This window comes from Manis javanica, chromosome 7 (assembly GCF_040802235.1).
Source record: "Manis javanica isolate MJ-LG chromosome 7, MJ_LKY, whole genome shotgun sequence".
Taxonomy (NCBI): Eukaryota; Metazoa; Chordata; class Mammalia; order Pholidota; family Manidae; genus Manis; species Manis javanica.
Genome location: NC_133162.1, coordinates 9,212,045 through 9,235,461, shown reverse-complemented (window position 1 = coordinate 9,235,461; position 23,417 = coordinate 9,212,045). Strand labels below are relative to the sequence as shown.

Sequence of the window (23,417 nt, the reverse complement as noted above, 5' to 3'; positions counted from 1 at the left end):
ACAATCCTACCTCGGTTCTAATTTATTTAAGCAAGTGATTCAAAAGCTTTGGTAATTTAACAATTAGTAGTAAATGTCTTGTAATACACCTTAACACAGACTATAATGCAAAGGTACCTGATTAAGAGCTGATCATTAAAAATGGCATTTTTGATTGAATTGTACAAATAACTGCCAAAGTCCTTGACTTTATTCAAGTAAATTAACCCTTTAAAATAAACAGAAAATATTCCAAAATGCTCAAAGCTTGCCATCATTCAAATTCTGTTAATTATATAATAGAGTCAGGTATTTCTAAAATAGTACATGCCTATACATGTTGTCTGGTTTCTCTGCTTAAGTGAAGGAAAACTTCAGCCTGTCACAGTGAATAATTTTCAAATGTGTTTTTATGATGTTTACATACATGTAATAACACCATTAAGAGAGAAAAATTTAGCTAAAAGCTTTTCTAGGTTAAGATACAAAGTAAGCTTTTAACAAGCAAAGAATCATTTTTAATTACCGTATTTGGTGCCTCGATGCAAATAACTTCTAACGAACGGCAGAAGAAAAGCATTTAGCCATACTTCATTGGCTGTGAACATACAACCTACACATCCCATACAGGGACAGAGCTGAGCTAGGACCAAAGAGCGAAACTGCTCTGGATCTAGGTCACCACCTGGTGGCCGGAGTGAGAAAACAACCCAGTATTCTCCCATATTTGAATTCTCCGTGGGGTCAGAAGACCATCGTAACCTTCCCCCTTCTTTTTAACACACTTAAGTGTCTAAGCACGCATGCCTGAATAAGATAATATTCTCCTCCTCAGAAGAGATCAATTACATCTGAGATTCTTACAGTAAGTTCTCTGAATTTAGAAAACAGTGCTTTCCTTTCCTGGTAGCCTGAAATAACCTCAATCATTAAAATTTTAAATTTATACAAGATCATGTGATGGAACTGGAGAGGGGAAAACTATTTGTAGATAACAGGGCATTATTTGAGGGATGGTTTTAAAAATACAACAAACAAAAAGTGGCCAGGGGAAAGAAGGCTGACCTAGCGTTGACAGTGCTGAAGCTGAGCTATGGGTTTAGGGAGGGCACCACACTATCTTTATGAATGCTTGAAATTTTCAATTTAAAAGCTTTTTAAAACTTAAAAATAAACTTAGATTTACTTAATCCCAGGGATATCTTTCAAATATGTGTACTTCTTTCAAAAAAAACCTCTTAGCCTAAAACTGCTCTAAAAAATAAAACTCATTAATCTTTTTTTAAAAAGTCTTTTAAAGATTTCTCTAAAAAATAATAAATAATATGTAACACTATGAGTCTCATGATTATCTACAAACAAATAGAGAAAAACTGTCCTGATGTTATGCAATTGAGTACAGTTGACCCTTGAACAACATGGGTGTTAGCACCAGTCGCAAATCCACATATATAAACTGGACTCCCAGAACAGTTTACTAACAGCCTACTGTTGACCTTACCCATAACATTGTTAAAACGTACTGTATAGGTTACAGGTATTTCGATACTGTATGCTTACAATAAAGATGTTTTCTCAAATTTTTACAAATCTCAAAAAAACTTTCTAATATATTTACTGAAAAAAAAATTGCATATAAGTGGACCCGCACAATTCAAACCTGTGTTGTTCAAGGGTCAACTGTACTTGTGGCCTAGGATAACATTTCCACTAGCTTCATCCATGGATTCAAAGAGTACTGTGTTTTAAACATCTAAACAAGATGCAAAGATGATGTGCCCTGTAACCTATGCCAAAGAGGGGCTCTACTGCTGACAAAGATACCTAGCAGATAATAAACTACTTTCATCTTCCATTATGTTTTCTTGTTACTAAACTGTGAACATGTGATGGAGTAAAGGAAACATAAAAACATAGGATGGGGTAACCATGAAGCCTGAGAAACTTACCGAGTTTAATCAGATAGGGGAATCTCACGCTCACAAAAGGAAATCCTTTATAATAAAGATTTTGATAGAAACTTAATAAAAGGCGGCAAGTGTCCCCTGCAGCTAACAAAACTATGGGATTATCAGCCCAAGAAGGTTTCTAGTGGAAGCGGAATAAAGTCAGAGGAATCACAATCCAAGGGCAGCAGCTCCCCAACCCTTCAGCCCCCAGGGATCACAGGCATTGAAGAGGGTGCATAACAATACCTCCAGAAGGCCTTCCCTGCCTGACACTGGATAGGCCCCAAGACATGGCCAAAATGTTACAATATCCACAACTTACTTGCAAATGATTGCGGTTAAGAGGAAAGAAAGATAAAGCATAGTTGGCAGAACTGTTAACAATGGGTAAATGTTGGCAAACAGTATGTGGGTGTTCACTCTATTCTTTCAAAATTCTTAATAAATCTCACTATGTCAAATTAAAAGTTGAGAAACAGGAGTCAATATCATGAAAAATATTTAAAAGATAGCTGTTCTAAAGCTTCTGTACAGCAAAGGACACCATCAATAGAACAAAAAGGTATCCTATGGTATGGGAGAATATATTCGTAAATGACAGATCGATAAAGGGTTGACATCCAAAATATATAAAGAGCTCACACACCTCAACAAACAAAAAGCAAATAATCCAATTAAAAAAAGGGCAGAGGAGCTGAATAGACAGTTCTCTAAAGAAGAAATTCAGATGGCCAACAGACACATGAAAAGATGCTCCACATTGCTTGTCATCAGAGAAATGCAAATTAGAACCGCAATGAGATACCATCCCACACCAGTAAGGATGGCCACCATCCAAAAGACAAACAACAACAAATGTTGGCGAGGTTGTGGAGAAAGGGGAACCCTCCTACACTACTGGTGGGAATGTAAATTAGTTCAACCATTGTGGAAAGCATATGGAGGTTCCTCAAAATGCTCAAAATAGAAATACCATTTGACCCAGGAATTCCACTTCTAGGAATTTATCCCAAGAATGCAGCACTCCAGTTTGAAAAAGACAGATGCACCCCTATGTTGATAGCTGCACTATTTACAATAGCCAAGATATGGAAGCAACCTAAATGTCCATCAGTAGATGAATGGATAAAGAAGATGTGGTACATATACACAATGGAATATTACGCAGCCATAAGAAAAAAACAGATCCTACCATTCGCAACAACATGGATGGAGCTAGAGGGTATTATGCTCAGTGAAATAAGCCAGGCAGAGAAGGACAAGTACCAAATGATTTTACTCATATGTGGAGTATAAGAACACAGGAAAACTGAAGGAACAAAACAGCAGCAGAATCACAGAACCAAAGAATGGACTAATAGTTAACAAAGGGAAAGGGACTGAGGACAATGGGTGGGAAGGGAGGGATAAGGGCAGGGAAAAAGAAAGAGGGCATTACGATTAACATGTATAATGTGGGGTGGGGGCACAGGGAGGGCTGTGCAACACAGAGAAGACAAGTAGTGATTTTACAGCATCTTACTATGTTGATGGACAGTGACTGTGAACAGGGATGTGGGGGGGACTTGGTGAAGTGGGGGGCCTAGTAAACATAATGTCCTTCATGTAATTGTAGATTAATGATACCAAAATAAAATTTAAAAAAAATAAAAGATAGCTGTTCTGGAATAAAAAATAACAACTAAATATATGAACTGAAATTGGTTACCAATTTTTTTAAATGAGAAAATGTAACTAAGGACTACATATTAGATGGTATTTATACATCATTGTTAGTTTTCTTATGTGTAGTAATAATACTGTGCTTTGAAGAAGCAAATCTTATTTTTCAGAGATATATCCAAAAGAATTTAAGAGTAAAATGTCATGATGTATAATGTAAGTTAAAACAACTCGTACACTAAAAAAGGTAAAGACAACATGGAAAAACGCATCACTGCTGAATGAAGGTGCTAAGTACACAAGTGATCAGTATACTGTTCTTGCAATTTTCCTTTGTTTGGAAGTCCACAACAAAATCTGGAAAACAATTCAGTCAGGACCTCAGAAAATGTGAGGAGACTACTAGGGTTATGAACTAGTCTGCTTCTCAAATAGTTTAGAAGAGCTGAGATCAATTTTAACTATTTGAAGGAGCCAAAAGCACTTAGTAAGTATGATTAGATAACGGTATTTTCGATAATACCTCAATAAAATTTCAGATAAAATCTCATGTTTAATTCACATGGAATTACTGGCATTTTGAAATAGAAAGATTCTTAAATGCTAGTTCTATACTGTATTATATAAAAATTGCTCACAAACTACTCCTGTTTTACTTTATTTATACTGTATTATTTTCTGAAAATCTGGCTATCTACCTGAGTGACTGAAAACAGTAATGGAAACAAACATATTGGGGTAGTCCTTTACAATCTCACTATTTGCAACTATGTGCTACTTTTCTAAAGACATTACCAAAAAGAACTGACTTGCTATTTTGGATATCACAGCAATCTATATTTACTTATCTTCTCATCAAAACTCTCAAAAAATAACCTATTTTTAGTGTTTTCAATGATTACTTTACAGTTACCAACAGAGTCAAAATGGATTTTATGCACTGATATTGGATGTTTGAAGTCCCCAAGTTAGAATGCTGACTCTTATTTACTTTAAATGTTTTACAATGAGAGCAAAAACTATTTTTTTAACATAATTAAATTAGCTTCATTATATTAACAAAACCACACCATAATGAGCTATGGCACAGAGCTCCTAAAGTTAGGAAGAGCACACAAACTTTTCAAAGAATGTTCTGTCTTTGCTTCTGGCGTCTGAGCACAGGAACCCTGGCCATTCGATCATGTAGAAAACTGTAGTCATACATAAACAGATTCAGAAATGAGAAAGGAAATGTCATTATGGAAACCACAGAAATACAAAGAATGATTAAGAGAATACTATGAAAAATTACATGCTAACAAATTGGATGACCTAGAATAAATAGACAACTTTCTAGAAAAATACAACCTTCCAAGACTGACCCAGGAAGAAACAGAAAATCTGAACAGACCATTACCAGCAATAGAATTGAATCAATAATCAAAAAACTACCCAAGAAAAAAAATCACCGGATCAGATGGCTACACTGCTGAATTTTATCAGACATTTACTGAAGACCTAATACCCATCCTTCTAAAAGTTTTCCAGAAAGTGGAAAAGGAGGGAATACTTCTAAACTCATTCTATGAAGCCAGTATCACTCTAATATCAAAACTAGGCAGATACCACAAAAAAAGATAATTAGAACGATGATGAACATAAATGCAAAAATCCTCAACAAAATACTAGCAAACTGAATTCAAAAACACATCAAAAAGATCATATATCACGATCAAGTGGGATTTATCCCAGGGATGCAAGGATGGTACAACATTCAAAAATCCATCATCACCCACTATAATCAACAAAAAGGACAAGAATCACATGATCATCTCCATAGATGCTGAAAAAGCATTTGACAAAATTCAACCCCCATTCATAATAAAAAGTCTCAGTAAAATGGGTGTAGAGGGCAAGTACCTCAACATAATAAAGGCCATATATGGCAAACCCACAGTTAACATCTAACATTATACTTAATAGTGAAAAGCTGAAAGCTTTTCCTCTAAGATCAGGACCAAGACAAGGATGCCCACTCTCTCCAGTTTTATTCAACAACAGTACTGGAGGTCCTAGCCACAGCAATCAGACAACATAAAGAAATAAAACCATCCAGATTGTAAGGAAGAAGTGAAACTGTCCCTGTTTGTAGATGACATGATATTGTACATAGAAAACCCTAAAGAATCCACTCCAAAACTACTAGAACTAGTAACTGAATTCAGCAAAGTTGCAGGATACAAAATTAACACACAGAAATCTGTTGCATTCCTACATACTAATAATGAACTAGCAGAAATAGAAATCAGGAAAATAATTTCATTTACAACTGCATCAAAAAGAATAAAATACCTAGGAATAAACTTAACCAAGGAGGTGAAAGACTTATACCCTGAAAACTATGAGATACTCATGAGAAAAATTAAAGAGACACCAATAGATGGAAATACACCCCATGCTCATGGATAGGAAGAATTAATATTGTCAAATGGCCATCTTGCCTAAAGCAGCCTACAGATTCAATGCAATCCCTATCAAAATACCAACAGCATTCTTCAACAAATTGTAACAAATAGTTCTAAAATTCATATGGAACCACAAAAGACCCCAAATAGCCAAAGCAATCCTGAGAAGGAAGAATAAAGCTGGGGATATTATGCTCCCAAACTTCAAGCTCTACTACAAAGTCACATTAATCAAGACAGTTTGGTACTGGCACAAGAACAGACCCATAGATCAATGGAATAGAATAGAGAGTCCAGCTATGAACCCACACATATATGGCCAATTAATAATGACAAAGGAGCCATGCATATACAATGGGGAAATGACAGCCTTATCAACAATTGGTGTTGGCAAAACTGGACAGCTACATGTAAGAGAATGAAACTGCATTATTGTCTAACTCCACACACAAAAGTAAACTCAAAATAGATAAAAGACCTGAATGAAGTCATGAAACCATAAAATTGTTAGAAGACAACACAGGCAAAACTCTCTTCAATATAAACATGAGCAACTTTTTCTGAGCACATCTTCTTAGGCAAGAGAAACAAAAGCAAAGTTGGGACTATGTCAAACTAAAAAGCTTCTGCACAGCAAAGGACACCATCAGCAGAACAAAAAGGCACCCTACAGTATGGGAGAATATATTCATAAATGACATATCTGATAAGGGGTTAACATCCAAAATATATAAAGAACTCACATACCTCAACACCCAAAAAGCAAATAACCTGATTAAAAAATGGGCAGAGGATCTGAGCAGACACTTCTCTGAAGGAGAAATTCCGTTGGCTGACAGGCACATGAAAAGATGCTCCACATCGCTAATCATCAGGGAAATGCAAACTGAAACCACAATGAGGTATCACCTCACACCAGTTAGGATGGCCAACATCAAAAAGATAAACAACAACAAATGTTGGCAAGGATGTGGAGAAAGGGGAACCTTCCTACACTGCTGGTGGGAATGTAAATTAGTTCAACAATTGAGGAAAGCAATATGGAGGTTCCTCGAAAAACTAAAAATAGAAAATACCTTTTGACCCAGGAATTCCACTCCTAGGAATTTACCTGAAGAAAACAAGATCACAGATTCAAAAAGACATGTGTACCCCTATGTTTATCATAGCACTATTTACAATAGCTAACTAAGACATGGAAGCAATCTAAGTGTCCAACAGACTAATGGATAAAGAAGATGTGGTACATATACACAATGGAATACTAATCAGCCATAAGAAGAAAACAAATCCTACCATTTGCAACAACATGGATGGAGCTAGAGGGTATTATGCTCAGTGAAATAAGCCAGGCGGAGAAAGACAAGTATCAAATGATGTCACTCATACGTGGACTATAAGAACAAAAAACTGAAGGAACAAAACAGCAGCAGAATCACAGAACCCAAGAATGGACTAACAGTTACCAAAGGGAAAGGGACTGGGGAGTATGGGGGGACTGGGGAGTATGGGTGGGAAGGGAGGGATAAGGAGGGGGAAGGGGGAAGAAAGGGCGCATTATGATTAGCATGTATAATGTTGGGGGAGGCATGGGGAGGGCTGTGCAACACAGAGAAGACAAGTAGTGACTCTACAGCATCTTACTGCGCTGATGGACAGTGACTGTAATGGGGTTTGTGGGGGGGACTTGAAGGGGGGAGCCTAGTTAACATAATGTTCCTCATGTAATTGTAGATTAATGACACCAAAATAAAATAATAAAATAATAAAAAAATATTAAAAAATAGAATGTTTTAGCAAGTTACAGAAAAACAAAAAAATAAAAATAAAATAAAAAATAGAAAATATGTATAATAAAAATAAAAATAATTTAAAAATTAAACTATAAATGCAGAAAAATAATTGTTTTTCCAAATAAAGATATCAAAAAAAAGACAAGGAAACTGTAGTCATGTACAAGGGGAAATTCCGTTGCACTCTATGACAAGATTTAGGTTCCTTCAATATAAAATGCCATACTTTAAGACTAGAAAACAAAGCATGACATATCCATACAATGAAATATTTTTCAGCCAGGAAAAGGAATGAGGTTCTGATAGAAGCTGCAACATGGATGAACTTGAAAAATTATGCTAAGTGAAGGAAGCCAATCAACAAGAAACCATCTACCATATGACTCCATTTACATGAAATGCCCAGATTAGGTAAGTCAGAGGCAGAAAACAGAATAGTGGTTACCTAGAGTTGGGGTGTCTGGGGGAAAATGAGGAGTGACTGCTAATAGGGTTTGGGTTGATGAAAATGTCCTGGAGTTAGTGATGATGACTGTACAATTTAAATGGGTGAATTGTATGGTATGTGAATTATATATCAATAAAGCTGTGAGATTATTTTTTAGAAATCACAGTGTAGCCTTGACTTACACAATGTAATTTCATGTTATTTCTTAGAAACCATACTCAGAGATGATAGATTAGCCCACATGAAAAACACTACCATTTCATATATCTGAAAAACTAAGTATGAATTGAGTTAGATACAAGATAAATAAAATGCTATGAGTGATCTCAAAGTCAAAGGATTCATCAAAGCTAAATAGAGTCACTTGCATGAAATCAAAGTACTACAGTGCTGAAAACTTTTCCACCAGTACAAATTTGCTGTAAGCATGTGACCCTATAAAATGGATTACTAAGGCAAAACTATCTGGCTATATAGTAAGGAAATCCATTATATATTTCTATTTAAACACAAGATCAATCACGTACCCAGAGTTCAGAACTACCAATGGTAGTGAATATAAAGTGAAAATGTACAGTAACTGCATACAAAAGGAAATAAAAATCTGAATGGCTCACATTAAAATTTACTGTAAAAGGATTTAAAGTAAATTGTTTATCTTTCTTAAAAAATACACATTTATCACTTTTATAGCATACATTGTTAGTCTATAGACTACACACATCATTTAAATTACATGGATACTGCTATATTATACAGAGTTGTGCCATAATCTAAACTAAAATTGAGAATATGTAACCTAGCAGAAAGAATACAAAAATGGCCTTTTTAAAAAGCCTCAACCATACCGTGTCTAAACACAAGAGCACTGCCCTACAGCCTCTCCAGAGGCTGAGTGCCAGATGCTGACTTCTGACTAGTATCGTCACACAACTGGTTATTCTTAAGTTTCTCAAACTCAACCTGCCCACACACAAAAAATATCCTTTTTTCTGAGGGATTTAAAATGCTCACATGTGACTCATTTCCACAAATTTCAGTAATATACACTGAAAGGATCATCAGTTCTACTTAAAAGATAAGAAAATGGCATTAAGAAAGCATATTACGCTTCTTCAGAGACAGGCTGATCAACAGGAAAAAATATTTAACGAAAGGTACCTCTGTCTTGCCACATTCATCAGGCGGGTCCTGGTGTATGGCCATTTGATACTTGACATACAAAGAAAATGACTGGCTGAAGGACGACTTGAACTCTGGGTCATCAAAGGAGACAGGTACTAACCTCACCTTCAGAGCAGGGAAAATACAAGCAAATGCTATTGAAACATCTCTACCTTGATGATATGCTTCTGAAGGTGAGGCTAGAGTAAGATCTCCGCAAATCCACTTCCAAAGCTCAGCTGGACTTTTTCATGAAATGAGTAAACCCTGGAACAGCCTGACTGACACAGAAGATCCTGTCAAGCTAACTTTACACTAATAGTAATACTTAAGAAAATTTTAAACTCATACGGGCCAGGACATTTTTGTATTTTTCTCTACCCACCTATTGTGATTCTCTGCATACACTAGAGTCACTATTTTTGGTAATGGCCACTACTTTTTACAACTCTACTTATCTTTACGGTTTTAAGCTTTTTCTCCTTTCCATATTTTTCTTGGGTAATCTGATTTATAAAATGCAGACACATGAGGACTGCTATTAAATCATTCTACTATCTTACTCTTCTAGTCCCACTCAGTTGCGTAGGGCTTCTAAGTACATAAAAAGAGCAATTTAGTTGTTACGAACTCTGTCTATACATACATGACTTTTAAGTGGGGATAAAGCATATCAACTATGTGCACAAAGAGTATGCCTACCGTAAAAATCTAAAGCATTTTTTTCATTTTTCTCATATTTTAATGTAGAACTGTTTACTACTAGCTTTTAAATAAATGTATCCAAACATAATGACTTTAAATAAAGACAATTCAGTTTATGTGTTACTTTCCACTTTGAAATTATAAATGACTGGCATTTACTAAGGCACTAGGTAAAATTTGCACTTTCAGAATGTTCATTAATCCAGTTCTATCTCTTTGCAGATATGCTGCAAATTGAATATAAATAAAATGTACCATAAATAAACCAATTCACATAATGACATCAAATGAAAGGGAAACTTCCATTTGCCCAGAAAAATTACACTTGGCCTGCTGACCTGGCTCACAGTTGGTTTATCAGGTGGGTCCTTGTGAATAACCATCTGGTAACGTTTATAGACCTGGTAAGACTCCTGAAATGTGGCTTTGAACTGAGAACTTGGTGGAGATGATCTCACCACCCTCACCTTCAGAAGGAGTTAAAAAAACAATGCTCATTAATTCATTTATTTAACCCATGGAATATGCATTAACAGTTACTCCCACCCAAAGAGAACTCAAAATATTAAGGGATTAACATATAACAATATTTTAACATTAAAAATCAGTTAATAAAGAAAAAATTACTTCAATTTATAGACTCAAGAAAGCAAAGGATCCCGTCTAACTTCTAAGCTCTATAACCAAATTAAAATTATGTAAGAATGCTTCTATTGTAAAATGGCAGAGTACTTCTGGCAATCAAGAAACAAATGTAAATAAATACTCTTCAATTTTAGCAGCATGCAACTCACCTTCAGTAAACCAGAAAGACTAAAAATGTGAATATATATTTTGGACACTCTTTCATCCATCATTGCTAACTAAATTTACAACCTTTTTCTTAGTTAAGTGTAAAGGACAAGTTTGCTGTTTCATAGCATAGTTAAGAATGAAGATTCTTAAGTAGGATTTCCTTTACTAAAATTTTAATGTCACCATCTTGGTCAAGTAAATAAATTCTCTGTGCCTTAGTTTCCTCATATATAAAATAATGGTAAGTTACAAACAGCAACTGCACGTGGTAATGGCTAACATTTATTTGAACACTATTTACTAACCAGATGGAACATGTTATCAAAACAAAATAGTGAAACAGAAAATCAAATGTAATATAATAAAACAGCATGATTACAAACTTTTCATGTGTGTCATAAGTAGTAATTCTGTGAACAAAGAGTGACACACAGTGGACAATAAACCTGGGTGTCATTACATTAAAAAAGTAAAAGCCGCCAACTAAAGGACTGTTATGTTAGGTATACCTGGTGCCCTGCATATGTTACTACTTATGATCAAAAGATAAAACAATCTTCATGAAATATTTTTGGTAGCGTGCTCAATTTAGGTGGCATTCCCAATTTGGGGAGGACGGAGTCAACACCAAAGTGACAGTAGCCAAGGAATTAAAACAGTCAAAGTCATTAAACCTTATGTCTGATAAAATACATGTTGTATTAAGGATTATATGGCACCAAAGTTAAGATTTTAATATCAGATCTTCAGTGATAAGTAATATTCTTAGAAGATATTAACCTGTAAATTCCAAAGATGACCAGTTACTAATCAGGTATGAGAATATGATAAAAATCATTATGGCTAATGTTTTAGAAAAAAATTTTATACATACCAAAATTATACTGAAAAATTCAGACTTAATCTGGAATGTACATCAGTTTGGGAAAAATACAGGAATACTCTAAAATTCATATTGTTTAAATTGGTTTGGGGAATTATGAGACAATAAGAGAACTTTATAGGAATAAGAGAAGACTACAGTAGTATAATTTAGTACTGTTTATTTCTCACTTCTGGCTTGCATATATAATATCATTAACTACCTTGATCAAGATCAGAATATCAGAATGGATAAAACAGTAATCTATTCTCTTTCATCATCTAAAACTAATCTGCCAAAAACTAATTTTAAATACTGTTTTTTTTTCACTTTACTAAATTTCAATCAAGGGATATAAAAAGCCAGAACACTTACACATTAACATACTAAAACTGGAATTGTTATCACAAATTCATTAGCCAAAATGCCTTAAGTTTTTTTTAAAAATCTTTAAAAAAAAAAAAGGGTCTTCTCAAACAGCAATTAGTTTAGTAAACACAAATGCTACTTCATCCCAACTCATTTAAATTTCCCATTACTGAAACAGCAAACATGTCAAATAGTATAACCTCAAATGAAAAGAAAGTACCTAAAATACAAAAAAACAGAACCAACCACAAGAGAACATCCTCCAAAGTACCTCTAACTTGTGTGATCCACTGTCTGGCAAAGAGCCAACAATGAAATCTTCCAGTGACGGGGCCTGGCTGTGTTTGGCCTTTGGTGGGAACACAGATGGTGGTCCACCTGGAGCCTGGAGACCCTCAAGTCCTCCAGCTGGGTTCTGCCGCATGAGTTTCAACCTTTTCCTTTCTTTCCGGATTTCCTTTGCTTTTCGACATGGAGGCTTACTCAGATCTGCTCCTTTGCCTAAAAAGAATTTCAAAACATCAGACCGATCACATTTAGCTTCTGGAAATGTTTTTCCAAAGTTCTCAAAGATTCTACAGACTTAAGTCCAAAAAATTTCAACAGTCATGTTAGCTTTGGGGCAGATCTTTCAGAGGATCCTGGGTGGAGCTTTACGTTGATCTTAAAATTCTTTGAAACAGAAACTGCCAAAGAAATTAGTCACACAAACTTTTCAGGTAGCTCTTACTGTTGAAAAAAAATTTTTTTTTAATATTCATCAACTTCTCTGCCTTTGAAAGTGGAAAGATAATAAATACCTTCTTCAGGGCACTGCTGCCTCTAGCCCATTTCTAAGTGACATTTCTCTGAAACTACTGGTGACATACATAAGCGTTTATTAGGAACCAGGTGTAAATGAGAACTGATTCCAGAACTTAGTCTGGCAGCAATGAAAAAATATCCTTGCTCAGCTGAAGGTATTTGTTTCTCTCTTCATCTGAGGGTCTCACTAGTTCAACTCTAGTTAATCAGAGTTTTGTTTTAATTAAAAGAATATCAAACTGATAACCCTATAAAATATAAAAATCTTATTATAAATCACAAATTTAATCTTGTAAGTCTTCAAGTAATCTATTTTGAGAACATTGTAAGAACCAGAGGCAAATAACGAACACAAATGAAAACCTCAAAATAATCTAAATGCCCAATTATAAAATAATTACATAATTCTTAAAACAGCTAAGCAATGGAATATCACACAGTCATTAAAAATGCCTTAGAAATTTTAGGGGATTTTTCATTATAGAATGTTAAAACATAACTTCAATTATGTATAAGTATGTTCATTAAAAATATCTACAAAAAAATCCTGGAAAGAATATACCACCATGTTAACAGTCATTTTACTTGGGCTAAGAAACAGAGAAAGGACATTCCTTGTTTTTCATAATGGTCTCTTTTTACCAAATTTTCTAACAATGAACTTTGTAATTTTTTTTAAAGTTATTAATAAAATAAAGAAAACGCTATTTTTTTTAAGGATCCTGAAATATAAAAGTCAGCAACAAGAAGGCTTGCAAGACTAGTAAGTTCAACTTCACTAAGAAGATAACTAAACCCTAGAGTGTTAAGGGACTTGCCAGAGACCAAGAGCTAGTCAAAAGAAACTAACGTGATGAGAGAACAGGGAGCTCACTAAGTGAGACTATATTACAACTTCACTAACATGTTTCCCAACTAAAAGCAAAGTTTACCTATAAAAAAGTCTGAATAAGTCTAGTAACCAGATAAGGGAAGACAGACTCTATACGTAACCATTACTCTGTTGCCTTAGAGAATTCATTTGCTTTGGCCAAAGAATGTGTCTTTCTTAAATTTGTTCTGAGAAGCACAACAGCATGCTGGTTAAGTGCTCACACTCTGACATGAGCTACCTGAGGTCATTCTGGTCACTTTGCTAGATGACCTTGAGCAAGTCTCCTTGCCTGTTCAACTAAGATAACCAGTTCTACTAATGGAGCTGCTATGAGGGCTGAGTTAACAGGTGTGCAGCTCAAAAAACAGTATCTACCATTTAATTAGGGTTATCTATTATTAGCTATTACATGCATCACCAATACCTACAATAACATTTTACCTATATAAGCACTCCATAAATGGTAACAAGGCAAAAAAACCTGCATTTTCTAAGTTACTCAAAATACATTGCCTACAAAGTTTAAAAATTATTAACAAATTATGAACCTATCTAGAATGAATTGAGAAGTGACATTTCAGCATTTTTATGAAAGATGACCTGTGTAATCTTGGCACTGATCCACTAGACTAAGCAATCCTTTCCATGGTTGTTTTATTCTACGTTTATGTACCACCACATTACCACTGCAATGGACAGCAAATTAGCATTTCAGCTGACTCAGGATACAGATTTCCCCAGATCAATACCTTCAAAAAATGGAAACAGATCAATATAAAATCTGTATACCACACCAAACCTGCACCTACAGAGGTTCAAGAATCTTAGATTCATCCCAAGTGTTTTGAAGAGAGTTCAGTAGATCTGCATAATTTCTAGTTACTTCAAGAAAAAATATTTTTAACATTTTTACACTAAAATAGAAATGCAGGTTTCCAGAGAAAATCTAAAAATTCCTAATATGTTAAAAGCATTGTCACTCATTCTTAGTAAAAGATATCCTAAGGGGGAAAAAAACTGCAAAAAGTTTTTTAGTATTTCAGTCATCATACTGCTGCAAGTAAAGTTAGTACTGTTACTCCACAACTATTGTGTGAGTAGGATAAAGCAAATGGGTAACTGTAACATTCTAATCTTATTCTTCCATCACCAGTGTCTCTGAGAACTAGGTTTTCTCAGTATGGAAAAAAGAAGATACAAATGTACAACAAACAAAAAAGTAAAAATACTGTAGTCCTGAATTGGAATCGAAGTCTCAATATGACCTTTAGTGTAGTCCCTGAAAAGGCCTAGAAAACAATGGCCATAGCAGTAATGGCCACCCCTTGTCAGCTTCTGATCTCCAAATACCATTTCCCACTAAAAGAAACCAGGACTCCTTGGAGAAATGACTGTACAAGATGATCCAGGAGCATTATGCAATGCAAGGAAGTTGTCAAGGCTACTGCTATTGTATCAAAAGGACTCAGAAGCCAACTTAGAGGAGTTCCCACAAGAGCAAAGGATTTTAACATAGCAAATGTATTTAGATCCATGAGTTCACAATGATATCAAAAAAAAAAATTGGTCAGTTAGAAGATGTTATTTTGAAGAATGTAATAAAACGTAATATTCAATAATTCATTCTGCCTTTGCTATGAGTCCTTATGGGAAACAAATAGATGAGGGAATGGTTCTCTTCACATAAGTTTTCCAGCCAGTAAATGAACGAATGATAGAATTATCTAATGGATCAGTGGGCTAAGGCACTTAGCATGGATCCATAAAAAGAGACGCTCCCAAACATTGTATGTCTCCTGAAAGAAAACCCCACCACCCATGAACTAACCTTACTTATCCTCAAATAAGTAATTTGAACGTGAATATGATTAAAGACTTACTGCCCTCCAAAAAAACAGTTTAACCCTAAATCTAATCAAGGCTCTAGACCCAAACAGCAATTCACAAGCAGGCAAGGGAAACTGTTAAACTGCCCTGCAGATGTAACCAGTCAAATACAGAGAGTGGGATCCACAACCCAGAAAAACATAAACTGCAAGTAAAAAGTGGAAGCAATGAAAGGGAAACCTACAAATACACCAGTTTTTAAAAGACACCAGTTTTTAAAATACACCAGCCAATTTCAATATCTGGATACTATCTGGATCCTGATGCAAACAAATGTTTAAAAACTGAAAATTTAAACACTGAATATTCATAACATTAAGGAATTTTATTTAGGTGTTACAGTGGTATTGTGAATGTTTCTTTAAGTTACTTTTTAGAGATGCATTCTGAAATACAGAATGATATAATGTCTGGAATTTGCTTAAGTAAAATGCTAGAAGAAACCAGATAAGAGGATTCAAGATGGCAGCATGAGAGGTGAGACAAAGAACTCCTCTCAAAACCACATGTAATATGAAAAATAGTTAATACAACTAATCCTAAAAGAGCAACAGGAAAGAAGACTGCACCAGACTGCATACACCTGGAGAAGAGCAGACCTCACAAAACTGGGTAATGTACCAATGCCTTAATCCGGTGGGACCCAAGACCTTCCCCTACCCCAGCTCACCGGTGGGAGGAAGAGAAACGGAGCAGGGAGGGGGTGGTAGCCTAGGACTGCTGAACACCCAGTCCTGGAGATCTGCTTTGGGAGCACAAAACTAACATGGCATGGTGCTCTGGAGACTAGAGGGGTTGGAAAGCTAAGACAGGTGGAATATTTGAGAGACTGAGATTCCAGCCATTTGTGGAGGACGGGGATCCACATCTGCCCACTCTGGGACAAAGGAAGGCAGGCGGTCTGAGAGAATTCCTAGCAGCCAAAGGGCTGCTGGAGGGGCGGAGTTTGCTCAGAGCTTGCTGTACAGGAGAAGGGATAGGTGGACAAGGTTGTCTGGGCACACTCTGCACAGCAGGTTGGGAACTTTAAGGAGCTTCAGGTGCTCCATCCCCATGGCTGGCTAGGCAGCTCCAAGGCCCCCCACTGTTATACGTAGCCTGCTGCACCTTCCTCCTGGCCTGCCTGGACTGGCTTGCAAACCAGCAGTCACTGCATTGGCGTCAGGCCAGCCAGAGGGAGGCTCCGCCTACAACAGCTACAGACGCAAAACACACAGGCTTACACCTGTGTGCTGGGCCCACTGGCTCTGACACTGGAGACACGCACTGCAGCCAGGAAGCAGGAAACAGCTCTTTCCTCCCACCAGGCACCAGCACCACGCACCTGCAACCCCCTACGTCACTCGTCAGGGCTGAGCAGCTCCAGAGACTAGAGCTTCTGGGCTCTAGAGGGCGCCACATAGAAATATGAAATGTTAAAGGAACCTGGTTCACAAACCCCAGAAACAGGGCCAAATGAAACTGAACTCATCAATCTTCCTGAAAGACAGGTCAAAATAAAAATCATAAACATGCTCATAGAGGTACAGAAAAATATTCAAGAACTCAGGAACGAATTTAAGTTGGAGATTCAATCATTAAGAAATTCCATATCTGAAATGCAACATACAATGAAGGGATTTAAAACCAGATTAGATGTAGTAGAAGAGATGGTAAATGGAATAGAAATTAGAGGAGAGAAATACAAAGCTGAGGCACAGAGAGAAAAAAGGATCTCTAAGAATTAAAGAATACTGAGAGAACTATGTGGCCAATCCAAACAGAACAATATTCGCATTATAGGGGTACCAGAAGAAGAGAGAGAAAAGGGGATAGAGTCATTGAGGATGTAATTGCTGAAAACTTCCCCAATCTAGGGAAGGAGATAAGTCTCTCAGCCATGGAGGTGCACAGATCTCCCAACACAAAGGACCCAAGGAAGACAACACCAAGACATATAACAATAAAAATGGCAAAGATCAAGGATAAGGACACACTTTTAAAAGCAGCTAGAGAGAGAAAAAAGATCAAATACAAAGGACAACCCATCAGGCAGGCTATCATCAGATTTCTCAGCAGAAACCTTACAGGCCAGAAGGGAGTGGCATGATATATTGAATGCAATGAAACAAAAGGACCTTGAACCAAGAATACTGTATCCAGCAAAGTTATCATTTACACTTGAAATAGCGATTAAACAATTTTCAGATATGCAAAAGCTAAGAGAATTTACCTCCTACAAACCACCTCTACAGTGCATTTTGGAGGGACTGCAATAGATGGAAGTATTCTTAAGGCCAAATAGCTGTCACCAGGGGAAATAAAACCACAGCAAACTAGAACAATTAATTATTAAGCAGATGCAATATCAAATCAACTACCCCCAAAGTCAATCAAGGGATAGACAAAGAGTCTATGATACCTAACATACCTATGTATATGATACTTAATATATAAAGAATGGATGAGGAAGAAAAAGGAGGAAAAAAAAAATTTAGGTTGTGTTTGTAATAGCACACGAAGTGAGTTAAATTAGACTGTTAGATAGTAAGGGAATTACCCTTGAACATTTGGTAACCATGAATCTAAAGCCTGCAATGGCAGTAAGTACATACCTATCGATAATCACCCTAAATGTAAATGGTCTGAATGTACCAATCAAAAGACATAATCACTGAATGGATAAAAGAACAAAACCCATCTATATGCTGCCTACAAGAGACTCACTTCAAACCCAAAGACATACAGACACTGAAAGTAAAGGGTTGGAAAAAGTTCATGCAACTAATAGTGAGAATAAAGCAGGAGTTGCAGTACTTGTATCAGACAAAATAGACTTCAAAACAAAAGAAAGTCACAAAAGACAAAGAAGGACATTACATAATGATAAAGGTGTCAGTCCAACAAGAGGATATAACCATTATAAATATCTATGCACCCAACATAGGATCACCTGCATATGTGAAGCAAATACTAACAGAGTTAAATGGGGAAACAGAATGCAATGCATTCATTTTAGGAGACTTCAACACACCACTCACCACTCCAAAGGACAGATCAACCAGACAGAAACAAGTAAGGAGACAGAGAAACTGAACAACGTATTAGAACAGATGGACCTAATGGACATCTACAGAACACTCCATCCAAAAGCAACAGGATACACATTCTTCTCAAGTGCACATGGAACATTTTCAAGAATAGATCATATACTAGGCCACAAAAAGAGATTGAAATTATACCAACCAGCTTCTCAGATCACAAAGGTATGAAATTTGAAATAAATTACACAAAGAAAATGAAAAAACCCACAAACACATGGAGGCTTAATAACATGTTCCTAAATAATCAATGGATCAATGACCAAATAAAAAAAGAGATCAAGCAATATATGGAGAAATGACAACAATTCAACACTGCAAAATCTGTGGGATGCAGCGAAGGCCATGCTAAGAGAGAAGTATATTGCAATACAGGCCTACCTCAGGAAAGAGGAACAATCCCAAATGAACGGTCTAAACTCACAATTCACAAAACTAGAAAAAGAAAAACAAATGAGGCCCAAAGTCCGTAGAAGGAGGGACATAATAAAGATTAGAGCAGAAATAAATAAAATCAAGAATAAAACAATAGAAAGAATCAATGAAAGGAAGAGCTGGTTCTTCCAAGAAAATAACAGATAAACCTCCTAGCCAGACTTATCAAGGAAAAAAAAAAGAGTCTACACACATAAACAGAATCAGAAATAAGGTAAAATCACTACAGACACCACAGAAATACAAAGAATTGTGAGAGAATACTATGAAAAATTATATGCTAACAAACTGGATAACCTAGAAGAAATGGACAACTTTCTAGAAATATACATCCTTCCAAGACTGACCCAGGAAGAAACAGAAAATCTAAACACACCAATAACCAGCAATGAAATGGAATTGGTAATCAAAAACTACCTAAAAACAAAATCCCTGGACAAAACGGTTTCACTGCTGAATTTTATCAGACATTTACTGAAGACCAAATACCCATCCTCCTTAAAGTTTTCCAAAAAGTAGAATAGGAGGGAATACTTCCAAACTCATTCTACAAGGCCAGCATCACTCTAATACCAAAACCGGGCAAAGACCTGAAAGGAAAGGAACGACACACAGCAGCAATTCACCGGAGAAATCCGCTTTATTAGGGAAAGGTGCTGGGTTATATAGGAAGGGGCATGGGGTGATTGTGGTGTTACTTCTACGGGGCTGGTGGCTATTGGCTAGGTGCTGGGATTGGGAGGGGGGCGAGAGGTGATTGGGCTTCAGGTGGTACCGGCGGGAACCAAGGACCCCAAAGAGAAGCCAGAAGTTCGCCATCTTACTGGTGGGGACCCTTCAGACACCACAAAAAAAGAAAACTACAATCCAATATCCCTGATGAACATAGATGCAAAAATACTCAAGAAAATATTAGCAAATTGAATTCAAAAATACATAAAAAAGATCATTCATCATGATCAAGTAGGACTTATTCCAGGGATGCAAGGATGGTACAACATTCGAAAATCCATCATCACCACTACGTCAACAAAAACGAGGACAAAAACCACATAATCATCTCCATAGATGCTGAAAAAGCATCTGACAAAATTCAACATCCATTCACAATAAAAACTCGCAACAAAATGGGTATAGAGGGCAAGTAACTCAACATAATAAAGGCCATATATGACAAACCCACAGCCAACATTATACTTAACAGCAAAGAGCTGAAAGCTTTTCCTTTAATATCAGGAACAAGACAAGGATGCCCACTCTTCCCACTTTTACTCAGCATGGTTCTGGAGGTCCTAGCCATGGCAATCAGACAACACAAAGAAATAAAAGCCATCCAGATTGGCAAGGAAGAAGTGAAACTGTCCCTGTTTTCAGCTGACATGATATTGTACATAAGAAACCCTAAAGAATCCACTCCAAAACTACTAGATCTAATATCTGAATTCAGCAAAGTTGGGGGATACAAAATTAATACACAGAAATCTGTTGCATTCCTATACACTAATGATGAACTAGCAGGAAGAGATATCAGGAAAACAATTCCATTCATAATTGCATTAAAAAGAATAAAATACCTAGAAATAAACCTAACCAAGGAAGTGAAAGACCTACACTCTGAAAACTACAAGACACTCATGAGAGAAATTAAAGAATATATCAATAAATGGAAACTCATCCCATGCTCATGGATAGGAAGAATTAATATCGTCAAAATGCCCATCCTGCCTAAAGCAATTCAGATTCAATGCAATTCCTATCAAAATACCAACAGCATTCTTCAGCGAACTAGAGCAAATTGTTCTAAAATTGATATGGAACCACAAAAGACTCTGAATAGCCAAAGCAAACCTGAGAAGGAAGAATAAAGCTGGGGGAATGATGCTTCCCAACTTCAAGCTCTACTACAAAGCCACAGTAATCACAACAATTTGGTATTGGCACAAGAACAGACCTATAGACCAATGGAACAGACTAGAGAGCCCAGATATAAACCCAAGCATATATGGTCAATTAATATACAATAAAGGAGCCATGGATATACAATGGGGAAATGACAGACTCTTCAACAACTGGTGTTCGCAAAACTGGACAGCTACATGTAAGAGAAAGAAACTGGATTATTGTCTAACTCCATACACAAAAGTAAACTCAAAATGGATCAAAGACCTGAATGTAAGTCATGAAACCATAAAACTCTTAGAAGAAAACAAAGACAAAAATCTCTTGAATATAAACATGAGCAACTTTTTCCAGAACCCATCTCTTTGGTCAAGGGAAACAAAAGCAAAAATGAACACATGGGACTCCATCAAGCTGAAAAGCTTCTGTACAGCAAAGGGCACCATCAATAGAACAAAAAGGCATCCTACAGTATGGGAGAATATATTTGTAAATGACAGATCCAACAAGGAGTTAACAACCAAAATATATCAAGAACTCAAACACCTCAACACCCAAAAAGCAAAAAACCCTATTAAAAAATGGGTGAAGGATATGAACACACACTTCTCCAAAGAAGAAATTCAGATGTCGAACAGACACATGAAAAGATGTTCCATATCACTAATTATCAGGGAAATGCAAATTAAAACCACAATCAGATATCACCTCACACCAGTTAGGATGGCCAACACAGAAAAGACTAGGAACAACAAATGCTGGTGAGGATGCAGAGAAAGGGGAACCCTCCTACACTGTTTTTGGGAATGTAAACTAGTTCACCCATTGTGGAAAGCAGAATGGAGGTTCCTCAAGAAACTGTAAACAGAAATACCAGGAATTCCAGTTCTAGGAATTTACCCTAAGAATGCAGGAGTCCAGTTTGAAAGACATATGCACCCCTATGTTTATCACAGCACTATTTACAATAGCCAAGACATGGAAGCAACCTAAGTGTCTATCAGTAGATGACTGGATAAAGAGGTGGTACATACACACAATGGAATATTACTCAGCCATAAGAAGAAAACAAATCCTACCATTTGCAACAACATGGATGGAGCTAGAGGGTATTATGCTCAGTGAAATAAGCCACGCAGAGAAAGACAAGTACTAAATGATTTCACTCATCTGTGGAGCATAAGAAGCAAAAACTGAAGGAACAAAACAGTAGCAGACTCACAGAACCCAAAAATGGACCAACAGTTGCCAAAGGGAAAGGGACCGGCGGCGGGGCTGGGGGAGAAAGGGAGGGAGAAGGGGAATAAGGGGTATTACAATTAGCACACATAATGTAGTGGGGGGCACAAGGAAGGCAGTATAGCACAGAGAAGACAAGTAGTGACTCTATAGCATCTTACTACGCTGATGGACAGTGACTGTTATGGGGTATGTGGTGGGGACTTGATAATGGGGGGAATCTAGTAGCCACAATGTTGCTCATGTACTTGTATATTAACAATACCAACAACAACAAAAAAGAAAACAGATGTGAGGATAGATGAAACAATAGTGGGCATTCTGAGTTAATAACTTTCAAATGAGGGTAAGGTACATGGAAGTTCACTATAATATTGTCTATATTTTTCTGTATTTGAAATTACCCAGAAGATTTTTATAATTTTTACAATAAAAGTATTTTATAATAAAAATAGTGAAAGAACTGACCTTATTGTCCAAGAGAGTAAGAACTGAAAGAACTTACCTAAGTCCCTCAAAATATTTTATTGGACTATTCTTATTTTATTAATGTGGATGAAATTTCAGACCAACATCAATTTAAACGCCATGAAAACCTTACATTAAAAAAAACTATCAATAAAAATGCAAAGTTTTCTGTGCTTTAAAGCAAGTAGCTTAGAATTTAGATAAGAAAAGCTAAAATCGTACTACAAATCTTCCCCTTGGATCATTCTGTATAAATATAAGAAAGAATTCAAGAACTGAACAATAACCACCCAAATGGACATTTCAGGAAGTAATTTTAAAAGAATCATACACCCACACAGACTCAGTGTGGTGCATACACACATATATACCCATTGAATATTGCATAAACTTTTTAAACCTAATTCTCTCTTATAAGTGAAAATATAGAAAAAAGTCTTACCTTCTTAAAGACAAAGTTAAACATAAAAATCTGGAAATTTTTAAACTAGATTTATGACTACATAAATCTGACTATAAAAAAGAATCTTACAATGCCTGTATTTTGGAAAGAACACC

The 23,417-nt window shown here is 36.2% G+C and overlaps 1 protein-coding gene across 12 annotated transcripts in view; it reads right to left on the bottom strand.

Moving 5' to 3' along the window:
• The window catches only part of ATE1 (arginyltransferase 1), a 145,482-nt gene that overhangs the window by 113,281 nt on the left and 8,784 nt on the right, over positions 1-23,417 (bottom strand). For 6 of the 12 annotated variants that reach the window (XM_073240296.1, XM_073240295.1, XM_073240294.1 and 3 more), the window contains exons 6-8: positions 12,445-12,674; positions 10,486-10,614; positions 9,440-9,568 (exon numbers count right to left, since the gene is read on the bottom strand). In XM_073240296.1, coding sequence (XP_073096397.1) covers positions 9,440-9,568; positions 10,486-10,614; positions 12,445-12,674 — 488 coding nt within the window. The remainder of the gene's footprint in view (positions 1-9,439; positions 9,569-10,485; positions 10,615-12,444; positions 12,675-23,417) is intronic. The other 6 variants (XM_037011139.2, XM_037011133.2, XM_037011135.2 and 3 more) reach the window with 2 other exon arrangements.